The sequence below is a fragment of the Podarcis liolepis genome, assembly GCF_965112155.1.
Source record: "Podarcis liolepis genome assembly, chromosome: 7".
Classification (NCBI taxonomy): Eukaryota; Metazoa; Chordata; class Lepidosauria; order Squamata; family Lacertidae; genus Podarcis; species Podarcis liolepis.
The window spans coordinates 64190916-64218140 of record NC_139561.1 but is presented as its reverse complement, the minus strand read 5'-3'; the positions used below and the strand labels follow the sequence as shown (position 1 = coordinate 64218140).

At 43.6% G+C, this 27225-nt stretch overlaps 1 protein-coding gene across 1 annotated transcript; it reads right to left on the bottom strand.

Moving 5' to 3' along the window:
- Positions 1-598: 598 nt before the first annotated feature.
- PSMB2 (proteasome 20S subunit beta 2) lies at positions 599-27177 on the bottom strand. The gene is made up of 6 exons (XM_083511886.1): positions 26955-27177; positions 22640-22762; positions 21176-21246; positions 5211-5373; positions 1969-2018; positions 599-822 (listed from the first exon to the last, which is right to left on the bottom strand). The coding sequence occupies exons 1-6, from the start codon at positions 27043-27045 to the stop codon at positions 715-717; spliced, it is 606 nt and encodes a 201-aa protein (XP_083368012.1). The 5' UTR covers positions 27046-27177; the 3' UTR covers positions 599-714.
- Positions 27178-27225: the final 48 nt, after the last annotated feature.

Genomic DNA, 27225 nt, shown 5'->3' with positions numbered 1-27225 from the left:
GTTTTCAAAAATGATGTTTTAGGAAACCTAAAAGGAATGCCTGTGTTGGCCAAAACTAGTTGAGCATTAATAAAAAGTCCCAATATTCCTTTCTTTGGCATCTTGAGATTGCCCCCCCCCCCCCCCGCTTTTGTATTTTTCACCTGATGCTGCCAATTTTGTGTGTATGAATTTGTATCTGCCTTTTGTGTAACATGGAGCACCATCAACACTTCAGCTTGCACTGGATAAAATAAAGTTTTGGAAAAAAAGTTTTTCAAAAAGCAAGTAAGCATGCCAAGCCTGTGAATTAACTAACTCTCTCTCTCTCTCTCATACACACACACACACACACACACACACACAGCAGTGAGCCAATAAAACCTTCTATAGTGGGTGGAGAAGGGAAACTACCATGGAACCTTGCAAAAGAGCCATTTGAATGGCATGTCTCAATGAAACTCATCTGCTGCCAGGTAAAATCCCCAACCTGTGGCTCAAGCCGTGGGCAGACAGCACAGCTAAGACTGGTGATGGGAGGAGGAGATAAAAAGGTAGTATTCACTGAAGAGGTATCTTGCCCCTCAATTTGTTGGTTTCAGAGAGAATGAAGAGAGAATTATAACAGAAGATCTTTATTTGTATTTGCAAAAGTGCAGTAAATGAACTCTGGATTTCAAACAAGTAAAAAACAAAAAAAGCCAAATGGAGGCAGGAAGAGGAAAGTTTGGGCATTTAGGCCTCTGCTGTCAAGAGTGGTATATTAGTCACATCGTGGATGCCATCTTTATCGATGAATCGAGCATTGAATGAAGGCAAGTTCAGGATGAAGCGTTTCTGAAGCTGTGGGAAACAAGAGTCGTGTTTACGTTAAATGTTTTTAGAAAGTCACCTAAATGTTTGCAAGAACTCTCAGCAGCCCAGCACTGTCTCATTTCCTCTGCGTGAGCAGCTGGCAATAACAAGCACCCAACTAAGAAATCCAAAAAGTTTGAGCAAAATGTTCCCTGTGAAAGTTTACCCCTATTCTTAGGGAGCTATCATCTATTGTGGGGGGAGGCAGAAGGCAGACAGAGATCTACTGTTAGATCACCATGTGATTTGCAATAGATTGCAAGGGTTTTTGACTTCCAATAGTTAAAGCATTAACAAGTAAATAAATAGACATTTTATTACCATAAATTTGTCTTTAGGACCATTAACCCAGAAGGAAGGCAATATCACACGAACATCCTCACTCTCAAGGAGAAGGGGCAAACAACAGACTTCAGAATAATGGCTCCTGTCCCCATCTTCTCTCCTTTCCCTCAGCCACTCAGGCAAACGTCTCAAAACTGTCCATTCTCAACCCTTAAATGAATGTCACCCGAACGGATTTTTTTTTGCTGGGGGGGTTGGGATCCATGCCATTGCTCACCTTACACTAATCACTTATCTCTTAGCTTCAGTGCTCCTCACCTGTAAAATATGGGTACTAGTTGCCTGACTTTGTGCATCTCTTACGTCAAAAGCTGCATGTTAGAATCAATGATCTATATAGTAACTCTAACACAGATCTGTCGCCCCTGGAAGGTTGTTCAGAAGGAAATGTGGCTCTCAGGCTGAAAAAAGTTTTCTTCCTCTAATTTAAAGTAATGATGATACCATTAAACGTATGAATTGGACAAAAAGCTAAACCTCCCCAAAAGGGGCAGAAGGATGGGTTATCAATATTAATTGTGGAAGAACCAGAAATTTAAAATGTCAACAATTCTAAACTTTACTACCTAACCATGAAGTAAACTAAGATGGTTGGGGTGGGGAGAGCAAGGAATGCTTATTCTCCACTAACCAATTTCACATCTGGCTGCTCTGTATTTATTTCCCCTTGTGGCAAGAATAATTTTTTTAGCGGGGGAGATGTAGCAGGAGAAGGAAGGGGGAGAGTTAAATCACTGGCCAAACAAAGGCAACCAAACATTAGTCTCCTGGGCAAGGCAGGTCACTCACCTCCTCGAGACATTTCTTGAGAACCTCCAATGCTTCTTCACGGGTGATACCTGCAGGAGGAAAAGAGAGCACCACAGACAGCTTTAATTAGCCGCCAAGTCTCCTGGCCTCCTAAAAATCTCTCTGATGAAGTCCGAACAGCTTTTCAGTTGTGCACAAAGGAACGAAAGGCTCTTTCCCAGCTCTGAGAAAACTCGTTCCACATGTATGAAGGATCACCTGTGGCCCAGCTCCCTTGCCCAACGAGCCGTCAAAAATCGATTTGTTCCACCCTAACGGGAAGCCGGGCAGAATCCTGCCTCCCACGGCCAGGGGCTCAGGCGCTGGAAGAGCTGGGCCACCTCAGCCTTCTTGAGCTTATTACCACATTAAATCAGCTCCATCTGTCCACAGCCGGTTGCAAATCACTCAAAGGAGTGTGTGTGCATGTGGGGGGGGGGGTCAGGAGGGCTGGGCTTTAAGTGCTACGTTCCCTGTTGGGTACTGATTTTTAACAATGGAAATGGCACGTGTGAGAAGTGCCCCAGCTCTTCTCACACATTAGAAGAAATGGTTTGCCCATGCTTTTGGGTGGGGTGGGTGGGAAAGAGACAGCAAACTGTCAACATGTTAGGCTGGGGGGACATAATTCTGCTGCCACCAATCATGGGGGGTAAGTGGAAGGAGACCTGTTTAAAATGAAATTTTAAGGAAGCAGAGAATCAAAAGGCAGAATTTGCACACTTCCTGCTTCTTCAAGGTTGGTCTCCAATCAACAGCTGGTCACAAATATTATTTATTAAATTTGTATCCCACCCTTCTTCCCAAAGGAGCCCAAGGTGGCAAACATCAACATATTAAGACAAGGCAATTTTAAATAAAATAAAAACATATTTAAAAAATCTAAAACATGTAGTGCATCTAAAAACATAAAAATATTAGCAAATATTTTCAAAGTTTGTCAGAATTTCCATTTTGCCCTCTAAAGTTTGAATACAAAGCTGCCTCCGCTGTCAGAGGAAGTAATTGTCAGTTGCTGGGAACTGCAGAGGGGAGAGTTGCTGTTACAATCATGTCCTGCTTGCAGGCTTCCCTTAAAGGCATCTGGCTGGCCGTTGTAAGGACCGGATGCTGGAGCAGACAGGCCTTTGGGCTTGATCCCACAGGGCTCTTATCATCTTCAGATTCAGATCTACAGCATGAATGCAAAATTCTAACTCAAAGTTTTGGAATTAGAGTGCATTAAACTTTGTGGCACTGTGGTCTAAACCACTGAGCCTAGGGCTTGCCGATCAGGTCGGCGGTTTGAATCCCCATGACGGGGTGAGCTCCCGTCGCTCAGTCCCTGCTCCTGCCAACCTAGCAGTTCGAAAGCACGGCAAAGTGCAAGTAGATAAACAGGTACCGCTCCAGCAGGAAGGTGAACGGCGTTTCCGTGCGCTGCTCTGGTTCGCCAGAAGTGGCTTAGTCATGCTGGCCACATGACCCAGAAGCTGTATGCCGGCTCCCTTGACCAATAAAGGGAGATGAGTGCCGCAATCCCAGAGTTGGTCACCACTGGACCTAATGGTTAGGGGTCCCTTTACCTTTAAACTTGCTGCCTTTACAGGCATCAGCTATATAACAACTGTCCACTCTCACACACATTCTGCGCTACTGCAGGTTAACCACTAGCTAAATGGCCATTCTCTTTACCACTTCAGATGTTGCAGAGATCAATGACAATGATCTCCAGGGCAATCTGTTGGTCTTCAGCGTTGTGCAATTGGTTTTGTTTGTTTGTTTGTTTTATATGAGAGCTTGATTTTGTTTCCTCCAGATTGAGGAAAAGCTCAAGGGTACAAATGCTTTAAATGAAATAAATGAATAAAGTCTGATACTAAATACCACTGCATGTCAACCATCAAACACTATCAAATACTAAAATCAAACACCTTAAGATATCAAGTGGAAATAAGAAAATATTCAACATCAAAAGTCGTAGTAAAGTGGTGTTAAGTTGGGGGAGCAAATTAGCATCAGAACCACTCAAATTCTATTAACTGCCAAGGAGGAGATACTGAAACCCTCATCAAAAGATTGTATGTGTTTGTGCATCCGCACACTCATCACAGAAGTACCTGATATCTGGATATTAGAAAATCTGAGCTTCTAGCCCTCAGGCAATTTGGAAATGAATACTGGTAGCATCCACAGAAGACTGAAAAGCCAGGGAGGGGGCTAGGAAAGGGTTTTGGCTGTTAGGAAGATCCGACCATTGCATCTCTTCCTGCCTCCTTATCAAGACTGATCCAGAGATTTTTGGTGTTCCAGGCAAATTCAAATTTTGCCACTACCTACCCAAACAAATCTCATTGCATGCCTGGTAATCAAGAGTCAACAGAAGATCCATAAAATTTCTGTAACTGAACGATCATACGTTGTTGCTGGGGTGATGCTGTAAAGGTGCCCTTGCAACACCAGTGCTGCCACAAGTTACTGGGATGGCACTGGGGTGATGGCAAGGTCAGGACTGTGTGGGCACACTGGCAGCAGCACTAGACTGGCTCCTCCAAAGCTCCAGCACTGGGCTGACCTTGCTACTGCCCTGCATCTTCACCGTTAGTGGGAGCAATGCTGGTGCTAGGAGGACAGCTCTGCACTACCACTCTACTCCACCAGCTGCTCCTATCATATTGTGGCCTGATTTTTTTTTTTAATACTGCAAATTGCTCTGTGACACCCATACGAAGGGTAATATTTCAGCAACAGCAACAGCAACAGAAACAGCAACAACACATCATCTCCCAGATTCTTGGACACCAGAAATCTGAACTCAGGTTACAATCTGCATTTGAGCTATGAGCTGAAAAAGCAAATAAATCTCTCTCTCCTCAGGGTGCTTCCCTAGCTAAGGCAGGCTGCCTCATTTGCCTGTACCACCAAGGATGGCCATGCTGCGAGTGATGAGGTACCTATTATAGTGTGGGGGAATGGGTTAAATCCAGACTAACTTAGTTGTTCCTTACTCCCATTGATATCTGAAGGGCCTCAAGTTTGTCATAACTAATTTTTCATATTGACTGTATTGATTATAAAGCTGTTGTCTCCAATGGTATTTTGTGATATGACCAAACAGTGTTTGATTATATGGTACGTAACTTGCTGCATCTTATATTGGGTACACAGTTTTGTGAAAGCTACGCCCTAAAAGGCAGCCTAGAAATACAACCATGGGTGGGTATACTATCAACCCCAATAATTTATGATTTTGATGTGCTTACCTGGTCTATAGTAGCGATCAAGGATGCTGAGCGTCAGGAAGGCCCCATAACCGTGGGCTGCAAAGGGAGCTTTAGCCAAAGAGGCCAGGTAATCCATGTAGTAAAGGGCAGGCCCATCTTGCTCATCAAAGCCTGCCAGCAGGAGGTTGACATGATAAGGAGTCTGTAAAAGAAGCAAAAGAAGCTGTTAGAACACTGATCTGGATATCATAGAATGACTTCTCAATATTCTGCATTTTTTCAAAGCACAAAAGAGAGTGCCACAAAGGGCTAACTATATTGTCACCAAACTGTGTTTATATTATTCAACTCTCTGCAGTCATCAGACCAAACATTTATGAATGTGCACTAGTCATTGGTTTTAGTTTCTTGAAAAAATAACAATACACAATGAAGTATAAGGATGAATACATTAGCTAAGTAGGCTGTGTCAAGTGTAAAATCACAGGCAAAGGAGTTGCAAACACCACAGCGTCTTATTCACTTGCTCCCCCCACAGAATGCAACCATAATATTTTCTGTTGTACATTATTTAAAAACTAAGGCATTAAGTAATACAAAACTATTAAATCAAACAAATAAAATCAAGGACAAGACCTCCGCCGACAACCACAAACTGCTGTTGAGCTGTCACAGAGAACGTTTGTGGGCCCCACCCACCACAAATTGTCCAAGTCAGTTCTTAAGTACTGTCTTAAGACAAAATTGGAGCAGTAGACAGAGATATATAAAATAAAAGGGATCAATTTAATTGCTTTAGAATTCAGGAACAGAGCAGGCAAGTAATAATGATTCAGGATTTTCCTATTCAAACTGTGTTTTTATTCTGTGTTCCACCTTGCGATATATATGAAAGCATGGTTTATAAATATTCAAATAAATATATAAAGTTGAGGGAAAGAATGACTGGGATTCACTTCCAATATGACAAATCACAGCTTTTGATTGTTCTGTTCTAGTTCTGGTTCCCACTCTGCACACTACCAGATGGATGCTTTTAAAAGTATAAGGAAAGAAACCTCCATACAAGCAAAGGAATTTTTTAAAAAAAGAACATGGAAGAATGTCAGAAGGGTTTCCGAGATTGCAAGTTGCTCCCCAGCTCCAGCAACATTGATTTAATTAGCCCATGTTAACACCCTTTATTTACGCCTAAGCATGTTGCACATGCAGAAGCTGGCAAATCAAAGCTACCTTGTAATTGGAGAGTCGGGTTCCGGGCCACAAACGTGGCTTCTAAACACCGACTTCTACCCGAGTCTGTGTCAGATGTCAAAGCATACATACATAAATGATGTGCAAACTAATTAGACCCGGACAGCTGTGCAGCACTTTTCTTGGGAATGCTTTTTTGACACAGGCAACTGCAGAAGACATTTCAAGACCCTTGCCTTAAAAAGTCATATTCTCTCTTCCCTTACTTTTGTTTTTTTTTGGGGGGGGGAGCTGTAAGTGTATGCAGGGGAACCACACACTGCAAGAGAGAGATCAGTCACTGAATGTAGTGGCATCACACTCCAAATATAAGCTCAATTTACCCAAGGTCCTGCTATTAGGCTGTCTGCTTTTCCACGCACCCAATGTTAAGGCACAAATCCATCAGTCACTCCTGAATGACAAACAACACCTTCAAGAAAACTTAACTTGCTGCCATGTAAAGTTAGTTGCTACGGACACAAGAAGAGCACTGATTGATGAGGCACATGGCCAATCTAGTCCAGCATCCTGTTCTCATGGGGGTTAACTGGATGCCTGTGGGAAGCCTGAAAGCATGACCTGAGCACAACATTGTCCCCCAGCAACTGGTGTTCAGAGGGAGACTGCCTTAAACAGTAGATGGAGTGCAATACACAGCAATTATGGCTAGTAGACACTGATATCCTCCATGAATTTGCCTCATCCTCTTTTAAAACCATCCAAGAACAGGAGGGGGGGGGGCATCTCCAGGTCATAATGTGTCATACACTTGACTGTAGTTCCAACCTTTCTCCTCAAAGGTTCTGTTCAGGTCGCACATAAAGCTCTCTTCTGCACCAGTGGTGCCCAAAGTCTTTCAAAGAGCAAAATCAGCATGCTGTCTTTATAAAATGGGAAGGAAACACACCACTTCATTTACCCAGAAACGAAGCGCAGATAAATAGAAGCAGTTTCGTCAAGGATCCATCAAGCACAAAGTACTGAGACACTGAGACAGGGCAACCGGTAACATCTCTGTATGATTTGACACCACAGCCAAGCCTCCCTTTCCTGGGTGTGGAGGAGGAACTGTGGTATGATCTTTGACTCATTTGGTACGCACAATGACCCTGTGAGATGGGCCCAGCCAAGACCACAGCTCTTCCAGCACGTGTTGTGACGGAGCATGAATTTGAACGTACATTAAATACAGTCGTCACCAATCTATGGGCACCTCAAACAAAACATTCCAAGGCTCACGTGGATTTCAGACTCAAGGTAAGCAACCTGTTGTGGATGACAACTCCCATCACCACATCAGCTACCCCCGTTGCACTCTCCCCCACAATAAAAGATTGTGGTTTTTTTGCTTCTTTTCTAAAAGTACACTTCAGAAAGTTCAGCTTAAGGGAAGGCTGGTTAAGAAGAGTCAAACAAGAGTGCATAAAAAGCAACAACAATGCCAACTTGAGGGGTGGGATTCTTGCCTCTCTACTGCTGGATTTAAAATAACTGCAGTGATTAGGAAGAGCGTGAAATCCTTCAGAATTTACAGCTGAAGGGAAGAGTGGTGACAACCACACCAAAACGCGCGCACACACGCAACACAAAATCAGCAATGAGAGGTTGGGGCGGGAGTGGCGGTGTGACATCTGGCGGAAGCCAAAGTCGCCATGGAGAGGAGGGGGACGCAGTGGGCGCGAGGAAGGCTTCCCACTAAGCGTGGACAACGAGAGAGGAACTGACAGCCTCTCTTTGGACCCAGGCCAGGCAGTGCCACCTATAATTAAATGTATCATCGTACGGAGCAGCACTTTAACGGGGACGTGTATAAATGCCTGCCTGCGGGTGGAGGGAGAGAAGCTTTCATTCTGTGCACAAACACAGCAGTCTTTGCATTCCCAGAAGGTGAAGGGGAGGGGGGCGGCAACGAGAGGATCAAGAAACCTTGTTCTGCATCATGTAAAATTGCAGCATTATGTCCTAGAGCTCCTTTGGCCCTTGGAAGCACCCTTCTGGTTTGAGGCCAGGAGCCCCACAGCAGCCTGGTGCACAAAGCCGTGGACTTTAGTTTCCCTATGCTCAAAGCGGGAACTGGACTCAGTTGAGGAACCCTGCATTTTGAGGTGAGGTGAGATGAAGTGTTCGCTTTGTGGTGGCCCACTGGTACATGCAAAGGCATCAAGTAACTGCACACACTGAAGAAGGCAACAGTGTCCTGTGACCAACAGTGGCCAGCCAGGCACCTCCATGTTCTGTGAGCCTCCAGAGGCAAGAGCCCTTCCCTTCAACTTGCCCTCCAGCCAACTGGCTTTCAAAGCTACAAAGCCTCCAATCTGGAGGTGCAGATAAGCTGTCATGGGACAAGCACAGGGTGAAATGCATCCCTCAGGATTCATGGAGTTGTATCTTATGCTAGCTTTACTCAGAGTAGACCTGCTGAAGCTAATGGACATTACTAAGTTAGGTCTAAGTTAATGTCAATGGGTCTCCTCTGCTGCGGGAGACTGATCAAATCCAGTAGAGTTTAGTTTCTCTGTCTGGTTCTTGAGACCCTCTCAGGTTCATACCCCTAAACCATTCTGCTTTGCAACCTCCATTAGCTTGACTGGAAATGGGTCCTTGAAATTTTGATGCCTCTTGCTTGCCTGGATGGAGTCCAGGGAGGACTGTGTGAGCTTGTATAGTAACTAGCCTACTGTATAAAATTTATGTTTGTTGCTCCACTCACTTTTGCCTCTGCCCCCCCCCCCCCGCCAATGGCAAGGTAAACAGCAGGCTGAAAACAGTTCCTTACCCCACTTCACTCCTCTGAGCTTGTAGTGGGAAGAAACAATTGTGGTTTGTTTCACTCCCAACAAACTGATTTGTAGCCAAGGCTTATTCTTGGCTTACTGATTATGGTTAGTCATGAGATGCTAGTTGGGCCACGGTAGGGTAATGAAATGTAACATGATGCACACTGCAGCAAAAATTCCCAATTTCACATATATAAACATTGACAGGGTTTAAAGTAGCAACTAATCTGAAAACTGATTTGGAGGTCATGGTGGATAGCTCAACAGAAAATATGAAGTGTCAGTCCTTTAATTTGAATGTCACATTTTTCTTCACTTATAAAAGAGAGCTACATTTGGATCCCTTCCAATTGGGATTCAGGCCTCATCATGGGACTTAAACTGCCTTGGTCGCGCTGGTTGATGATCTCCGGTGGGCTAGGGACAAAGGGGAGAGCTGTTTCTCTCAGTTCTGCTGGATCTCTCAGTGGCTTTTGATACCATCAACCATAACATCCTTCTGGACCATCTACAGGGGCTGGGAGAGAGGCATTATACAGTGGTTCTGCACCTTCCTCCTGGACCGTGTTCAGAAAGTGGTGTGGGGGATGAGTGTTCAGACCCCTGGGCTCTCACTTGTGGGGTGCCTCAGGGTCCTGTCCTCTCCCCCATGCTTTTCAACATCTACATGCAGGTGCTGGGAGAGATCATCAGGGGGTTTGGGTTGGGTGTTCATCAATACGCAGATGATACCAAGCTCTACCTCTTTCAAATCAAAGATTTAGATCTCTTTGTATCCCATCATTGACAGACCTACCCTCCACAAATTTGTTTAACTCCCTTTTAAATGTGCAACCACATCCTGTGGCAGTGAATTCTGGACTATAAGGAAGAGCTGTGGAAAACTACCTCCTTTTGCCATGCCAAAACCTTTAAGCCCAGGGTGGGGAACCTTTCACAGCCTGAGGGCCACATTTCCTCCTGGGCAACCTTATGAGGGCCACCCAGTGGTGGGCGGGACCAGAGGCAAAAGTCAGCAGAGTAACAAGTATAAATGCTATCTTTGTATAGTAGCCAACACACCCCTCTCTATCCTCCATTTAGACAAGCAACAGGTGTTATCAGGGTTCAAGGACACATTCCAGCTAGGCAAGAAGAAAGACAGGGTATAATGCAGGGCCAGGGAAAAGTGCAGCCTGGGACAGTTGCAGGCAGCAGAGGCCTGGAGGGCTGCCTTTGGCCCGAGGCCGGAAGTCCCATTCCCTTGCTGCATCTGACCAATTTCACCAGATGACCCTAAATTGTAGAATGAGAGAGGGTGAAACCATTTTCTATCCATAGCACACATTGCCTCTCTCATGCCCTTTGTTTTAATCATTTCTCTCATTTTTTCTTTCAAACTAAAAAAAAAAGCCACAAACACTTTGGATTTTCCTTGCTGGGAATGCGCTCCAATCTGCCAAACGTTCCCACTCCCTGGCATCAGCTCCAGATTGCTCTCTGTTCTTCTCATTAGAGCAGCAGTTGCCCGCTGTAATTAAAACCACTTCCAAATTTAATGACTTAAGCAGCAACATGACACAGATGCCTTATTATACCAGATAGTTAACACAGTATTCATTTTCCCAGCCAATTTCACTTGCTAATCTAAAACATTGCCACTACCTTATAATCAAGGTGCTGCAAGGGGGCACGCAGTGGTGCCGTCAGGGCAGGACTTCGGGGCAGATGTCCAGCCCCCCCCCTCAGTAGAATGAGCAGGAGGGTTCCCCAAATGCAGCAGGGCTGGCTTACCATATTTTGAAGTAATACACACTACGATCTAAAGTGGGCCCCCCCCCTTAAGACCATTAAGTCCAGGTTTAAGGGTACCTGAAACTTTTCCCAAATGGGTTCTCCCAAACACCTGTTTGCCCCATCCAAACCATGGGCAGCCGATGTCATGTTCACAGTGCAGTAACACAACCACAGGACCCAGCAGCACCGTGGGTTGTGTTATAATGGCAGGCTCATCGCAGTGTAGCCTTGGTCAGGTGGTGGTGGGTTTTTTAAATAGGCTCCTACTCCCAAAGCTTAATGTTCTATTCAACAGCTTCATATTATTCAGCAGCAGGAACATGAGAAGCTGCCACATACAGAGTCATATCATTAATCCTAGCTCAGTATTGTCTACATCCGTGGTTCTCAAAGGGTGTGGCACACTACAATGGTGAGGTAGGAAAGTGTGGCAGGAAGATTCAAGGACAGTCGAAGAAACATTTAAACATTTCAGTGTAGTGTAGTGTAGTGTAGTGTAGTGTAGTGTAGTGTAGTGTAGTGTAGTGTAGTGTAGTGTAGTGTAGTGTAGTGTAGTATAGTATAGTATAGTATAGTATAGTATAGTATAGTATAGTATAGTATAGTATAGTATAGTATAGTATAGTATAGTATCTATATATATATTTGCAGAATATGAATATTTTGGGAACAATTCATGTTTGAATGTAACTGCTTGCTTTATACCTTCTGGATGTCCAGTGAGCATATTATAAAGTATTTGATTTTTATCAGTCTTCATCACAAGATCTCAGGGAGGTTCACAAAATAGAAATACAAGGTAAAAAGCACAAATAAACAAGGTAAAAGCACAAATGGTTAAAACAGAAACAACAAAATAATAACCCCCCTCACAAACACATTTAAAAAGCCATAGAATATTAATCAGCCAAAGGTCTGGTTGAAGAGGAATGTTTTCGCATGGCACCTAAAGATTTATACTGAAGGTACCAGACAATCTTCCTCATAGTAGATGTGTTCTATGTTATAAATCAAGCACTGCTAGTTGTTGTTTATTTCTGTTTCCCAAGGTATTTCTTGCCAATTAAAAAAAATGGTGTGGCACAAGCAAATTTTTATTCTGAAAGTGTGGCCCAGAGAAAAAGGTTTGAGAACCACTGGTCTACAATCAAGGGTGGGGAATCTGTGGTCCTCCAGATGTTGCTGGACTACAACTCCCATCATGCTCTCGGGGCCGACAGGCATTGAAATCCAACATCTGGAGGGCTCCACGTTTCCCCACCCTTCTCCATCTACACTGAAAGACAGCAGTTCTTCAGGGTTTCAAACAGGAGTCTTTCTAGTCATACCTGATCCTGGGACGCCTGCCGGCAAAGCAGCCGTTTTACCACTGAGCTGCGGCCCCTCCCCATTTCCCAACCTCTGCGTGCAGCTTTGCTTCTTGGCAAACTCAAGCCTGCAGGGCCAAAATGGCTCCAGGTTTCACAGAACAAAAGCAGCTGTGTTCATATTTTTAAATATTAGTGTGTGTTTTTTAAAGGAGCGATCAACTGAGCCCAACCTAGGAGACAAATTCTAACCCAGCCCCCAAATTTGGTGATTTTATGCCTGCAGGAATTGGAAGCGTAACATGTGCCTCCCCCTCCCCAAGAGGCAAACACTGCTAGGGTTTATACAGCCCCACGTCATCAGAGACCCCATATCTTGTGGGGCCCATCTCTTTCGACTTGTGCACAAAGGGAGAAAATAGGACATTGCCCTTCTGACTGCTGAGCCCTGAGGGCAAACGTTTGTGAGCCCATTTTAAAATGTCTTCTGATTAGAATCACACGATTAGAGAGGGGTCTGGTCAGCAGCAGGAAAAAGGGGGGAAGGGGAGAACAGGGTGTCATTGATCCATGGCAGCTAGCGGAGCCAGCAATGCCAATGGATGGAATAGGCCTGCCCACCCAGAACACTAGCCACTGCTCTTTCATCCTAGAGAGTCAGATGTGTGCATACTCTGCGTGTGTGTGCACACTATAACAGCGTTTATACAAACCTTTCCCACTGTTGTTTCAGAGAGCTTTTTGGCACACAGTGCCACTATATGATTATTTGGATCAAGAATTGTAGAGATGGAAGGGACTCCGAGGGTCATCTAGTCCAATCCCCTGTAATGCAGGAATCACAACTAGATCATACATGACAGGTAGCCATCCAACCTCTGCTTAAAACCTCTAAGAAAGGAGAATCCACCACCTCTTGTGGGAGTCTGTTCCATTGTTGAACAGCTCTTACTTTCGGAATGTTTAGTCGGAACATCCTTTCTTGCAGCAATTTTCTGCTTGGGGGGGTCATATTTGTTTGATTAAAACTTTGTTTTATCCATTTGCAACTGCTGTTTAATAATAATAATTAATTAATAAATAATAATAATAATAATAATAATAATAATAATAATAATAATAATAATACCCCGCCCATCTGGCTGGGTTTCCCCAGCCACTCTGGGCAGCTCCCAACAGAATTAAAAGCACAATAAACCACCAAACATTAAAAACCTCCCTAAACAGGGTTGCCTTCAGATGTCTTCTAAAGTCAGACAGTTGTTTATTTCCTTGACATCTGATGGGAGGGCATTCCACTGGGCGGGCGCTGCTACCGAGAAGGCCCTCTGCATGTAGAGGTGATAAGATGGAAGCAAGCAAGCAAGCACTTCCTAACTACAAGAGGAAATGGCTACAAAAACTGCTTGCCACTCCATACAGAAAGAACAGAATAGGAAAAGCAGCCCAGAAATGAAAGCATGTTCCTCAAAGTGACCAGGAGATGCTTGCTCTGATGCCAAGAGCTGCAGAGACCCATTGTAAGACTGTTTGCCTTTCATGCAAAAGAAGGGTAGGGAAATAATTCAGAAAGCAAGGAGTCACCCCACCCCCCTTACCCCCCTGCCCGAAGTGGCACAACCGCGGTGTCAAAGTGCACTGTTTGCTGGAAGGCACTGCCATCTGCAAGAGCGCAACATTTCATCTCCGGTAAATAAACACATCTGCTTCTGCCAGTGTCCTCCCTGCTGTGTGGCCCATCTGGAGCAGGTAAGCTGGGAGGCAAGCGTGGGCACGGAGGGAGAGGAACAGGCAGGATCAGGCCTCAAGGGACCTGGCACGCAGAGGAAGGAGGCAGAGTCCCGCCCTGTCGCATCCTGCTACCCCCTCTTCGCCAAGTGGCATGTTAAATTGCCCTCGTTAGTGAGGATGCTCCAAGCCAGTGTCACCTGGGCCATCTGTTCCAAAGGTCACATGACCTTGCAGAGCAATGCAAGAAGGGAACACTCAGTAACCAAGACAGTTTGGGAAAGAAAACCCAGTAATTGCGGTGTATGTTTTTTTCTCTCAATGAGTCCCCTACAGGCTGGTAAGGGAAAACTAGAAATCCATATACAGTGGTACCTCGGTTACAAACTTAATTCGTTCCGGAGGTCAGTTCTTAACCCAAACCAGGCACGCTTTCCCTAATGGGGCCTCCCGCCACCACGTGACTTCTGTTCTCATCCTGGGGCAAAGTTCTCAACCTGAGGCACTACTTCCGGGGTAATGGAGTTTGTAACCCGAAGCATTTGTAACCTGAGGTACCACTGTGTGTGCGTGCGTGTGTGTACACACACACTCACACACACACACACACACACACAAAAAGGGAACTAGCCCAAAAAACATTCCCTATTTTAGAGATATTTGAGATTTTGACCAGCTTCGGCCCATCTGAAGCTGATACAGGCTCGTCTTATCTTGAGCCCAAGCAGAGTAATCCACACAGCAGAAGGATAAAGCAGTATGTGCCACATTCTTAACTTTATTTCCACTCTATGCTGAGAGAATACAAACATGCATCTTGCCTCTGTGAGAGCAGAGAAGCAACTGTCTCTCTAACAAAGAAACCAAGAGAACAGTGAAGAACAGGAAACCAGTGTACGTCACATCCAGTCTCCCATTCCCGTGGGAATCCAACAGTAACTCTGACTGTGGAATGCAAAACAATGTCTTGTGACTGCATTTGCTGCTCAGTGAGGGAAATAGAAACCAACAACACACACACACAAAGGGAACTAGCCCAAAAAGCATTCCCTATTTTAACCTGCTATACTCAATATCCAAATATGCTATTATTTTGCAACCTGGTTTTCTACAGACTGGTGCAGACAATATCACACCATGTCAACCAGGGTTAGCTACTCGTTCAAGGGCCAGAAGGTTGCCCAGTATGGTGGGGAAGGATGGGAGAAAGACTAGTCAATTGACCAGCCAAATACTGTCAAAATAAAAGTCACGCATTAATTCAAGTATTAACCTTGTAAAACTATAACACAGACAAAGATCTACATAGAAGTGCAACACTGGAAGATACAATGGACAAAAATAGTGATGAAACAATGAAATAAAACACTATTATAAACCATCATATACACCCAACAATGCTATGTACATTTAAACACACATCAACAATATTCAAGAGACTGAGTGGCTTTGGGGGCTTTTATTGAGAACCCCCAAAACAACACATCTAATTGAAGGGAGACAGCAGTGAAAGTTGCAGCCATCCCAAGGCCCAGTGCTGACACACTAGTGAAGCCATGGAATGGCAGTCACAAGTGGTCTTTGCATTCACATGCTCCCTTCTCACCACATGCACTCCATTTGCCCCCCCCCCCCCCAGGTTTGAGCAAACTGTCTCAAAACCAGAAATGGAGTTCTAACCTGGTTGGCCTAAACTCGAGAAAGTGCATGACCCTGACACAGTGCAGACAGCCAGACCATGGTTTCCCCTGCTGGTATGAGTCAGGCGAGGGTTCAGGGCAGTGCCCAGGAGCCTGGAGTGCTGGGAAGCAAGAAGGCCCCACTGTTTCCTTTGTGAGGAGAGGCACAAGAAAAGGCAGCCTCCCACATAAGAATATCTCACCATAGTCACAATATTACACAACCAATTGACAAGGTGTCCCACCAGGGCCCTAAGAACGTAAGAAAAGCCCGCTGGATCATTTCAGTGGTCCATCTAGCCCAGCATCCTGTTCTCATGAGCAGAACCTGAAATCAGCAGAACCTGAAATCAAGAACACGCTGTCCTCCTGCCATTTCCAGCAAATGGTATTTAGAGGTGACACCGAGGAATAACATAGCCGTCCAGGCTAGTAGCTATTGATAGCCTTCTCCTCCATGAATTTTCTAGTCCTCTTTTATAGCCACCCAAGTTGGTGGCCATCATTACCTCACGTGGGAGTGATTTCCATAGTTTAACTATGAACCGTGTCTTGTCTTTCATGAACCTTTCAATATTCAGCTTCATCAGGAGTCCATGAGTTCTAGTGGTATGAAAAAATTCTCTGCCTACTTTCCCCATACCATGCATAGTCTTTTCCATCATGTCCCCTCTTCGTAACCTTTTCTCTAAACTAAAAAGCCCCCAATGCTGCAACCTTTCCTCCGTCCCCATCATCATTCTGGTTCTTCTTTTACTGAACCCTTTCCAACTCTACAATATCCTTTTTCAGGTCAGACCAGAATTGTACACAGTATTCCAACTGCATCTGCACCATAGATTGGTATAATGGCATTAGGATAGCAACATGTTTTCTTTTCTTTTAGAGATGCATCAGGTGCCATTTGAGGGCCAGGAAACAGATGAAGGAGATAACAAGCAGAAACGATAGGAGGAGGGAACTGTGTTCATGTTCCTGTGCTGGAAAAGACAGCTGAGGAAGGAGAACTTTCTTCAGTTTCTTGCAAAAGGACCATGAAAAGCTCAGTAATGGAATTAGGGGGAGAGGGAGAGAGAGAGAGAATGCGCACATGTGCACACACAGTTCAGCTTCATATGACATTTACTCAAAGCTTCATGTTCGGTTTTGACAAAAAGCACTTGTTTGGCTCAGCACATCAAACAGCTTTGCTCCATTAATCTTTCTCTCAAAACAATTTAAACAGAATCTGCGCATTTGCATGAGAAGTGAAGTCCTTATCAGTAGGTTGTTTTTTTAAAGGGCTTAATTCCTTTCTGCTGTCTGCGGCTGCTTGAGAGAAAAACAATTCTTCACTCTGGAAACTGAAAAAGTTAACACCACGACCGTTGCAAAGAACTGCCTATCACAAGTCTGTCCAACTTGCAATTCTCAAAGCCAAATGCAGTGAGTCTCCTGGAGTTTGCTTCTTAAGTAGGACTGGAGGATGGAAAGGCACTTGGCAGGAGACAATTCATAATTTATGTGTGTGTGTTACATTTGGCTCACTAGATTACAAATTGTGCAGACCTGACCTATTAACCAGTATTTTGTTATAGTCTATCAATCTCATCAACTCAATCTGGGTCAAGGCTCTTGCTTGTCAGGATGGAAGGTGGAGCCTTGCATGGGGTGCTTGTACATGTAGAAACTGATTTCGACATGCCTGAACATCGCCTACTGAACAAAGATAAAAGCAACATTTATTGGTCCACCCACTTATGTCTCTGGTTCTGCCCACCAACGGTATGCGGCCCCCAGGAGTTTGCCTATAAGCCTTATGGTATAATACTTAGTCTGATCCAGCATCTGAGTCCCAAGTTCTGAAAGGGAAGGTTCTGAACATTCATGCCATTCCATAGTTAACACTGAGAACACCCCAGCTAAACCAATAACATCTGGGTGCTATAAAGCCTCTAGCTGCAGAATGAAATCAAGGGATCTCAGGCACATTGGGCTGTATGTAGCCAATGTTAGTCCTACTTGGAGTAGATCCATTGAAATTAATGGACATGGGTAACTCAGATCCATTAATTGAAATGGGTCTACTCTGAGTGGGAAATCCACAACCCACTGAAGTTACAAGACTTCAAGTACAGTAAGCTGGAATAAACAGAACACAGTCAGATCCAGCAACAGTGTTCCTACTTACTAGTTGACGTTCAAGCTGTTATAATTAATATATAGAGCCCTTAACAGCTTAGAACCAGTTTACAGTGGTACCTCAGGTTACATACGCCTCAGGTTACAGACTCCGCTAACCCAGAAATAGTACCCCGGGTTAAGAACTTTGCTTCAGGATGAGAACAGAAGTTGTGCGGCGGCGGTGCGGCAGCAGGCCCCATTAGCTAAAGTGGTACCTCAGGTTAAGAACAGTTTCAGGTTAAGAACGGACCTCCAGAATGAATTAAGTTCTTAACCCGAGGTACCACTGTACTTGCAGATTACCTTACCCCATTTGTGCCCACTAGACCACTGTGATCTGTGGAAGTGGCGCTGCTACAGTTCCAGAAAATGCTCACACCGCAATAAGAAATGAATCTTTTATCATGGCAGCACCTACACTTTGGAACTCTCTGCCTTCGCTGTATTCTTTTTGACACCTGTTTAGGCAAGTCTATACTGACAAGTTGTAGTACACCTACCTTATTTTTTAACGACAACAACAATTTTATTTGTACCCCACCTATCTGGGTTTTTAGCTACTGTTGATTCTAAAACTTTCAGATGTTTTGAAATACCTGTTTTTAACTGTATTCTATCAAGAGTTTTAATATTTTATTTTATATATTTTAAAGTTTTTTCCAAGTGATATATAAATTTTGTTGAATAAATGTTCGTGGTAGATGTAATTCTGTTATCTTCATGTTTCTACAGTCACAAATATGGTTTCAGCTCTTGCAAGGCACCTTTTTGTGAAATGCCTTTGCCCCATAGCAAAAAGATACCAAAGCCAGTTTGGAGAACACTCGGTTATTAACTGCTTGCTGCTACCCCAACAACAACCATGGTGAAAAAAGCAGCTGTCTGTTTCTAAAGAAGAGGCTGGTCACATGCAATCTCCATTTTTATGTGGTGCGTTCTGCCCTGCAGCACTCAGTCATGAGAAGGCACATGCCTGCAATTTTACGTTTTTAAAGCAAAGAACAAATGTCATATCAGAAAGACCTGGAGAAGAAATACTGCAATGATAAAGAGCTGCAACAGAAGAAAAAAGGAAAACAGGAATGATTTCTTTGCTTTTCTATGGAGGCCTGATTAACCTTAATGCTCATTGGCTCACAGCAGGTGTAGAGTAGTAGCTACAAGTCAGGAAGGTCTGAATCATACCCCTGCTATCATCTCACTAGGCAGGCTTAAGATAACCACTGCCTGAACATCACATCTGTATTATGAGTGGTGATGATGATGATGATTAATTTCATTTATGAATTGTGTCCTATACTATTACAATACAACAGTGTAAGAAGGTTGCATAAACAATTTTAAACACTGCATATATAAAACAGTTTAAAACAACAGCAGCACACACATAAAATCAATTCAAATGTAATATAGATACCAAGCAGCTGTGTTCAGATGTCACAACAAACTGAGCACAAGGAAAGGAAAGTATCATAGTTAGGAACAAATCAAGTTTCCCTTGTTGGGAGCATAGCTTGTTGAGACATTTAGATGTAGCCCACTGCATGTTAAGAGCTTTGAAAATTAAACGCATTGTATAAATACTAAGTATAATGCAGTTTAATGTAAACTCTGGAGTACAGCCCTTCCTCTATTACCCTTGGCACAGGGTTTCAAATTTAGTTTAGTTTAGTAATGGGGGTCCAAGCAGCCTCCCTTTGGGAAGCTTTCACATATGACACCAAATAAACATTTTGGCACTTGTGTTTGCAAATATGTAGCACACTGGTCTTCAGCTGGCAGGTTGGGTTGAGGCCTGATCCAAGGTGGGTCACAACAGGACCACTACCACCATGCATATAAAAGGCAAAGGATTAAGATATGGATCCCCAAATGCATATTTGGTTAACAAGTGGGTCATAGCACATAAATGAGAAAGGTTATTTTCAGTTAAAATATATCACTCAGTACCGTAACCATTTAAGAACCATTTGAAATGGCACATGATTTCCCATCCCTGTGAAGCAACACAGACTCAGCAATGCCTGCTACCCGTTCCCAACCACCACCTTCACTAAAAGGTAAACCCAGCACTCAAAAATTCCTCTTAGGAATTCCTATTAATAGTCATTACAAAAACATCAGGAGAGGTTAGTTGATTTTTAAAAAAATATACATTCAAATATCCTGATGATATTCGCCTTATTCCCTGGTTCATTGCCTGTATGGCAGTGGCATGTTCAGGGCCGTGCTATCAGATTGGCTCCCAACTTTGCACCTGCTTTTCCCAGAACAACTGTATGTACTATGTGACATTTTCTGTAAGGGAAAGTCAACATGCAAGCTCCTGTATGTATGGAAGCGTGGTCCCACTGCATAGCTGACAGGGTGGATTTGATTTAAATCCAATCGATTTAAATCACGATTTAAATCATTAGTCAGTAAGACTTGATTTAAATCTTCTTCTTTTTTTTACAGAAAGACTCATACTTGCTGGTATAATCTTAATATTTACAACCAGATGAAGGTTTCATTTTTGGAATAATAAATTTTCAGAGTAGTTTTTACTGTTATATCAAAAATTACTGATTGGTTATACTATTAGAAATACATTGACAGATAATTATGAAATTATTGTGAGGTTTAATAAGTTAACTGTTTATATTTGGACAACTTTTCTGCTGTACTTTATTGGAAGGAGAGAAATTATCATTTCCTTAATAACAATTTAAACAATTTATTTAACTAAAACAACAACATTATAGCATATGTACCCATGTTTGTTAACTGATGTGGTTAAATGATTAAAAAACACACACCTTAGACTGAGTTTTAGCACACATGAAAAACTTAAAACAAATCCTCATTTCCTGATGAATAGCCTTTGGACTATAATGTAACTTAAATACAAAACTATCTTTAGAAAGATTTTTCCTCCAAAAGCATTTCATTTTAAAAACCCAATTTAAATAAAAGAAATCTGATTTTATTATTATTATTTTTTAAACCATTGATTTTTATCCACCGCGATAGATGACATGCCACTGCCCTACAATTAATACTGTACATGAGCAGCGTTCACAAATCTGGCACTGCCAATAGAATTGAGGCAACTATGCTTGCCACTTTGAAATCATTATTTAACAAAATCAATGGACCAGAGCTTAAGTTTGCAGGAGGAAAATCTCCACCACTCTGAACATGGGGCAGGGGCTGCTGGTGGAGAGGAGTGATGCCCAACCTTGTTGTGGACGATTCTCCCCTCTTCCAGAAGCCCCCATGACCCATCGCACACTGAAAGGTCAAGGGGACCTCCTGAACAGAGAGAAAGCACAACTTCTGAAAGCTGCCTTACTTACCCTACTCCGCAGATAGTCAGCCAGATTTCGGCGTGTGAAATTGGCAGCTGCGGTCGGAGACAATTCATACCCTGTTAAGAAAAGGAAATAATCATCTACTATATATTTTGGCAATTTGTTTGCTGTTCATTTGGACACCTCTTGAGATATCATAGAGGCTTTCAGCCGTTTGGATGCAAGTGGAAGAAATTTTGAATCAAGATGGCAAACTGAACCTTTCAAAACTACACCGATTTTAACCGCTGATTTCAAAGCCGCACTGATATTTTGATTTCTTGGAATTCCTAAGCGCCAGGTACAAGGCTGCTAATAAACAGAAGGTGAGTGGAAATTCATTCTAGGAGAATACCTAACGTGTACAGCAACATCTTCAGCTGGCTTGCAAAGAAAAGAACAATATTTGGGGGGCGGGGGGGTGGAATCATTGAACAAATACTACAAGTGGAGCAATGATACCCCAACAACAACCAGGACCAGAAGCCTTCCTCAACAGATGAGTTGGGGCAGAAAATGTCAGCAGCCTTGTCACCTGGGCATCTAATGTTACTTCCTTTCCAGGTCTATGGAGGGAGAGAACAGTTAGAATTGTAGATAGAAGGGACCCAAAGGGCCATCTTGTCCAACCCTCCGCAATGCCGGAATCACAGCTTGCATGCGGCAACTTCTAGACAGTTGCTGGTTTCAGGTGAAATTGAATTATATAACGGCACATTCCGCTTTTGTGCAATTGTAGTTGATTAGGAGGTCTGTGATCACACAGATAGAAGTGAGGAAGCATGGGCACCAAGGGTATATGGAAGACATGAGTTAATCCAAGGATGCAGAATTATCTAGTACCACTCTGTTAGGACTCTTCCTCCCCAAACTGTGGCTGGGTGGATAGGAAATCAATTATTTTGAATGAATTCTCAAGTAAAAAAACTCCCTCCCCTTACAAAATGTGTGTATTTATCCTACTCTTTTCTATTCTTGAAGTACTAGTCTCCTAAGGACAGAGAGTTTGCTTGCTCTTTGAATACAGATGGGAAAAATTAACTATAGGATCCCACCCCAAACCTTGACCTTGAAGTAAAACACCCCAGTTATGCTATTGTTCCGGATGTGCAGACTGACTCTTAAGAGTCGAAAAGAACTGCAAGCATGTAAATTTTCCCTCAAGTTGGCAGAAGTGCTCTGTAGACTCTCAGTAGTGTCATTCATGAGAAGTGGGGAAAGAAGACTGCTAGAGTGACAGATTTGAGACATGGAGGGCAGGGGGCACAGATCCATTCTCTGCAACTGAGCCAAATCAAGGTGCATGCCAAATCTGGGGTGAGAGTGAGTTATCAGCCTGGATCTAACATAATCATAAGTCTTGTGGTTTTGTCTGAAGTGTTTAGAAAGCATACAGCTTACCAATGCAGAATCCTAGACTTCTTTATTCTACTCTATACATTCAGTGGCACAGCACCACACAGTACTCACCATTCCTCATCTTGTAGAGCTGGACATTTTTCTGGATATACTCTGCAAACTGGACAGTGTCCCCAGCCTCCCCAACACAGAGAAGCAAGATTTTCTCACTCATTTTGAACATCTTGTCATGATCTAAATCAAGAGGATGGAAGAAAAACACACCAGTCAGAAATAAGGGCAAGCTACAGTGAAGTTTCATTTTGAGAGACAGAGTGAGAGCAAAATGAGCAGAGTCTTCTGATTAATACAAGGGCTATTTTCCCCTTCATGGGCAAAGTTAAAACATTAGTAACTTATTGAATAAACAAGACTTGCACACTTGTGGATTAATTACAGAATCAGATCTGAAGAACTTAAATAAGTATTTTTTATCTTTAAACAGCCATCCATCCCATCATTTTCATAATATAAATGTTTACAATTACTAGATCCATCAGTGACAGACAGATGATTAATTCGTTGGCAGCAGTAAAAAAAACGATAAGGAAAAGAAATCTGAAAGGACTAGTAGGGTTTAGGAAGTGCTGAAAGTCATGGGGAGGGAGAGGGGTAGAAAGTCATGAAAATCATTGAGATGCATTTTCCTCTGGAAATAAAATTTTGGAAAAATAAGTGGTTTTTTAAAAGAAAAAGACTTTACTATTACTACAACCAATCAGAGGAAGAATGCTTTTATATGCCACTAATGGTTCTGCAATCTCATCTTATCCTCAGCCTGCATTAACTAGATGATAGATAAATGTATTAAATTAATTTCCCAGAAGCCCCTTGTGTCTTTGGGAAAAGCAACATTCTATGTATTTAGGATCCCCTCCACAGAACAGTCTAAATCTCCGTATCAGAACCTCTCCATCATTTGCTGTTTACTGCTGAATAATCTTCCCTGGAGGACATGTTTAAGAGTTTCTGATACGTTCCATCCTTTAACAGGATTAGCAGAGTATTTTGCAGCTGTTAAAATAATTTAAACACACACACACACACACACACACAGAGAGAGAGAGAGAGAGAGAGAGAGAGAGAGACTTCTGCACATGGGAGTTTAGAAACACTAACTGCAGAGATTTTTCCTGGGATCTGAATGGGAAAGCTAACAAAATGCCAAGAGAGTCTTTGTCACCAGTTCTCAAAAGCAAAAGGTGGCAAAGGCTCAATGTGGTGCCCCCCAGATGTGTTGGGCTATAAGCCCCATCAGCCTCAGCCAGTACAGCTGGCCTGATGGGAGTTGTGGTTCAAGACATCTGAAGAGCGCCAGGTTGGCAAAGGCTGCTCTGCATAATGCACTAACAAGGAATGTTGCCCATCGGGCTACTGAGGTACAAACAAATCACTCCAGCATTCGAAATTCACTGAGTCCAAGGAGGGTGGACCTCCTGAAAAAACCCTTGACTTCTGAGCATGCTCAGTGGCCACTGAATGCTGGCTGACAGGGTTGGGGGTTTTTTAGAATGGGGGTATACAGTAATTGAAAACAAGGGGGAGAGTTTTGTAGTACTTTATATGGGAAGCTGAAATCTTGAAAAAAAGCACTACACAATGCAACATTTGGTGGCAGGTTCCACCTGCAACAATAAACGAAATCTATAGAAGAGTGGGAAACTGCAAAACTCCAGATGTTGTGGGACTTATCATCTCTAACCATTGGCCATGCTGGCTGGGGCTGATGGGAGTTGACCTAGAGCACTGGTATCCAACTTTTGGGTTGAGACTGACAAGTGATGAGTTTTCCAATAATCAATAAATTAAAAAACACACACCAATTGCCATACAAGTGTGGTGCTCTGATTGTAAGTAGTATGTTACATTAGTTTTATATGTTATATAACTCTCAAAAAAAGTTTTTCCAATAGCTAAATGTAGCTGGAAGTACTGAAATAATATGGAAAAAAATGATAAAGTGCACTTAGTACAGTTTAAAATGGTACAGTTTAAAACTCAATAGCACACACTCCCCTTACATTATTTAAACTTTGGGGTGAGGGAAATGAAAGTCCTACAAGCTATTATCATACCTATTTTACCACACTTGAATTGCTGCACGTAGTATTGTATTCATTCCAGTTGCTCAATTTAACTTGCATCACATTAATTACACTGTAGATGGATAGAGCAATCTGTCATGCGCAGGAGGTTTGAATGAGATAGTGTCCCTCTGCCCAGCCTTGCTGGCCTCCACTCTGCTGCCCTGCTGATGAGAAGCACCACAGTGCACCTGGTGAAGCAGCTGTAGTCAGTGGACACACCCCAAAATGGCGTGTTTTGGGGACAGCATAGAAATAGCTGGATCCTGAGCTGCTGAGCTTCTTTCTTGCACGAGCCTTGGAGCTGGTACAGAAAAGAAGCATTTTTTATGCCCTCTCCCCTTTCAACATGAACACCAGGACTGTGGATATAGTAGTGGTGGCCATCCCACTTCATCAAGCTCTGCCACTGCAGGCCAGGCATTTGGACTGCCCTCTCATTTTATGAAACTATGCATTTCTAAACAAAATATACAGGAAAATAAGGCATTAGAATTTTTTCTACCCTTTATCACTAGCTTAAATTGAAGATGATATACAGCAATTTCATCACTTCTGTTTTCTATTTTATTCAGGGCTCGTTTATAGAAAGAGAACGACCAAATGCAAAGGAGGTCATGGCTCCTACGTCTTTTAATAGTTGTAAAGAAGAAGGAATTCTGATAAATGCATGTTTGCTCATCCTCACCATTACAAACTGTTCCATCAACACTTCTATGCAACAGTTCCAAGTTAACAGAGCCCACTTAACCCCACTTTGGACATGGACAGCCTATGGGCATTTAAATAAGAAATGGATATCGTGTTGTACGATGCAGTTAAAGTTTGGCGTAAGTGTCAGTGGATTTTTCTGTGGCAAGACAGCTCAACTCTGGTGCTCAACAAATATTCTTCAACTCAAAATCCATTCATTTTAAGTAGAAATATAGGAAGCTGCCTTACGCCGAGCTGGACCATTGGGCCATCTGATGCAGCACTGTCTCCCAGGAGCTCACTAGGGTATGAGACGGAACCTGCAAACTTCTACATGCAGAGCCCATCCTCTGTTACTGAGTTAAAGCCCTTGCATGTCTTTTGCACAAGCTTATGGCTGGTGGGGGAAAAAGTGGATCCTGGAAGTCCATCCCAATCTAACTGCTAGGAATATAGGAAGCAAGATCAGCCAAGTTGCCTTTCTAGCCCAGTACTGTCTGACAGGAGCTCTCCAAGATAAAGGAACATTCCCATCACCCACTACATAGACCTTTTAACTAATGTTGAACTTTGGATCTTCTGCATGCAAAGCATGTGCTCTTCCACTGAGCTATGCCCATTCCCATGAAATAATGCAGGAAGAAAAGGAGCTGCTTTATACCTAGACCCACAACCACAACTATGACCAACTGTGACTTTCCGGGATTTCCAAGACCCCTCCTGCATACCCATCTATGTTTTTGTATCACCCTTCTCCTTAAAGTGAAGATTGCAAAAACTGAACCTGGTACTCCCTGCCATAGCTGTCAACTTCCTTTTTCTTGCGAGGAATCCTATTCAGAATAAGGGAATTTCCCTTTTAAAAAGGGAAACGTTGACAGCCATGCTCCCTGCACAGAAAGCACGTGCTCTGGTACTGAACTGCACTCCCTCCCCTAAGTTATGGAATCATCTCCACACCGAAGTGCGCCTGGGATCTTCATTACACAACTTTCGAGAAGCCGCACCTCTTCACCTTGGGGTGCCCACCCTATTATTGCAAGTATCATCTGTTTCAAACTATTTGCAATGCTGTAGCCCACCTTGGGGCCTTATGGCGAAGGAAACCGAAATACAGTGGTACCTCGGGTTAAGTACTTAATTTGTTCCGGAGGTCCGTTCTTAACCTGAAACTGTTCTTAACCTGAAGCACCACTTTAGCTAATGGGGCTTCCTGCTGCTGCTGCGCTGCCGGAGCACGATTTCTGTTCTCAACCTGAAGCAAAGTTCTTAATCCGAGGTACTATTTCTGGGTTAGCGGAGCCTGTAACCTGAAGCGTATGTAACCTGAGGTACCACTGTATAACTACCGGGTTGGAATGCAGGTCCTGCGTAGAAAGTTAATTACTACTAGGCCAAATCCCACCGATTCCACCAACGGGAACTTGAATGAGACTAACTTAGCCTGGATTCAATTTCATTTTCGAAGAAGCGGAGACGCCAGGAATAGATGTCACCAACACTACGCGTGCGAAGCAAGCGCTCGGCCCGCTGACCGCCCCCCGCCCGCTCTGACAGACCCCTGCCCTCACTTTTCTCAAACCCCCCCCCCCCGCTTCCCAGGGACTGACCGCGTTTCATCTGGACGACGCTGGAGGCGGCGATGGTGTCGGCGGCCACCAGCACGAAGTCGGGCCCTTGAATGCCGATGAGGTACTCCATCGGGCCCGGCCGGCAGCGACTAAAGCAGGAGCGGGCAACTGAACTTAGGCTGCCGAAGGGAGAGAGCGCGGAACAGTGACACAGCGAGACGGCGGAAAAAGAGCCGGCGCGCCGCGGCGCAGGGAAATGACGTCTACGGGGTGGTTTTTGAAGCTTCTCGCGAGAAACGGGTGCCTCTAG

Bases quoted from the DNA above. Each gene is read 5' to 3' on its own strand.
- PSMB2 (XM_083511886.1), bottom strand. From the start codon at position 27,045: ATGGAGTACCTCATCGGCATTCAAGGGCCCGACTTCGTGCTGGTGGCC. The intron at 22,763-26,954 runs GTCAGTCCCTGG...CTCTTGATTTAG, and splicing joins CGTCGTCCAGATGAAACGCG to ATCATGACAAGATGTTCAAA. The intron at 5,374-21,175 runs GTAAGTAAGGCA...CTTCTTTTACAG, and splicing joins CTGACTATCTGCGGAGTAGG to ACTCCTTATCATGTCAACCT.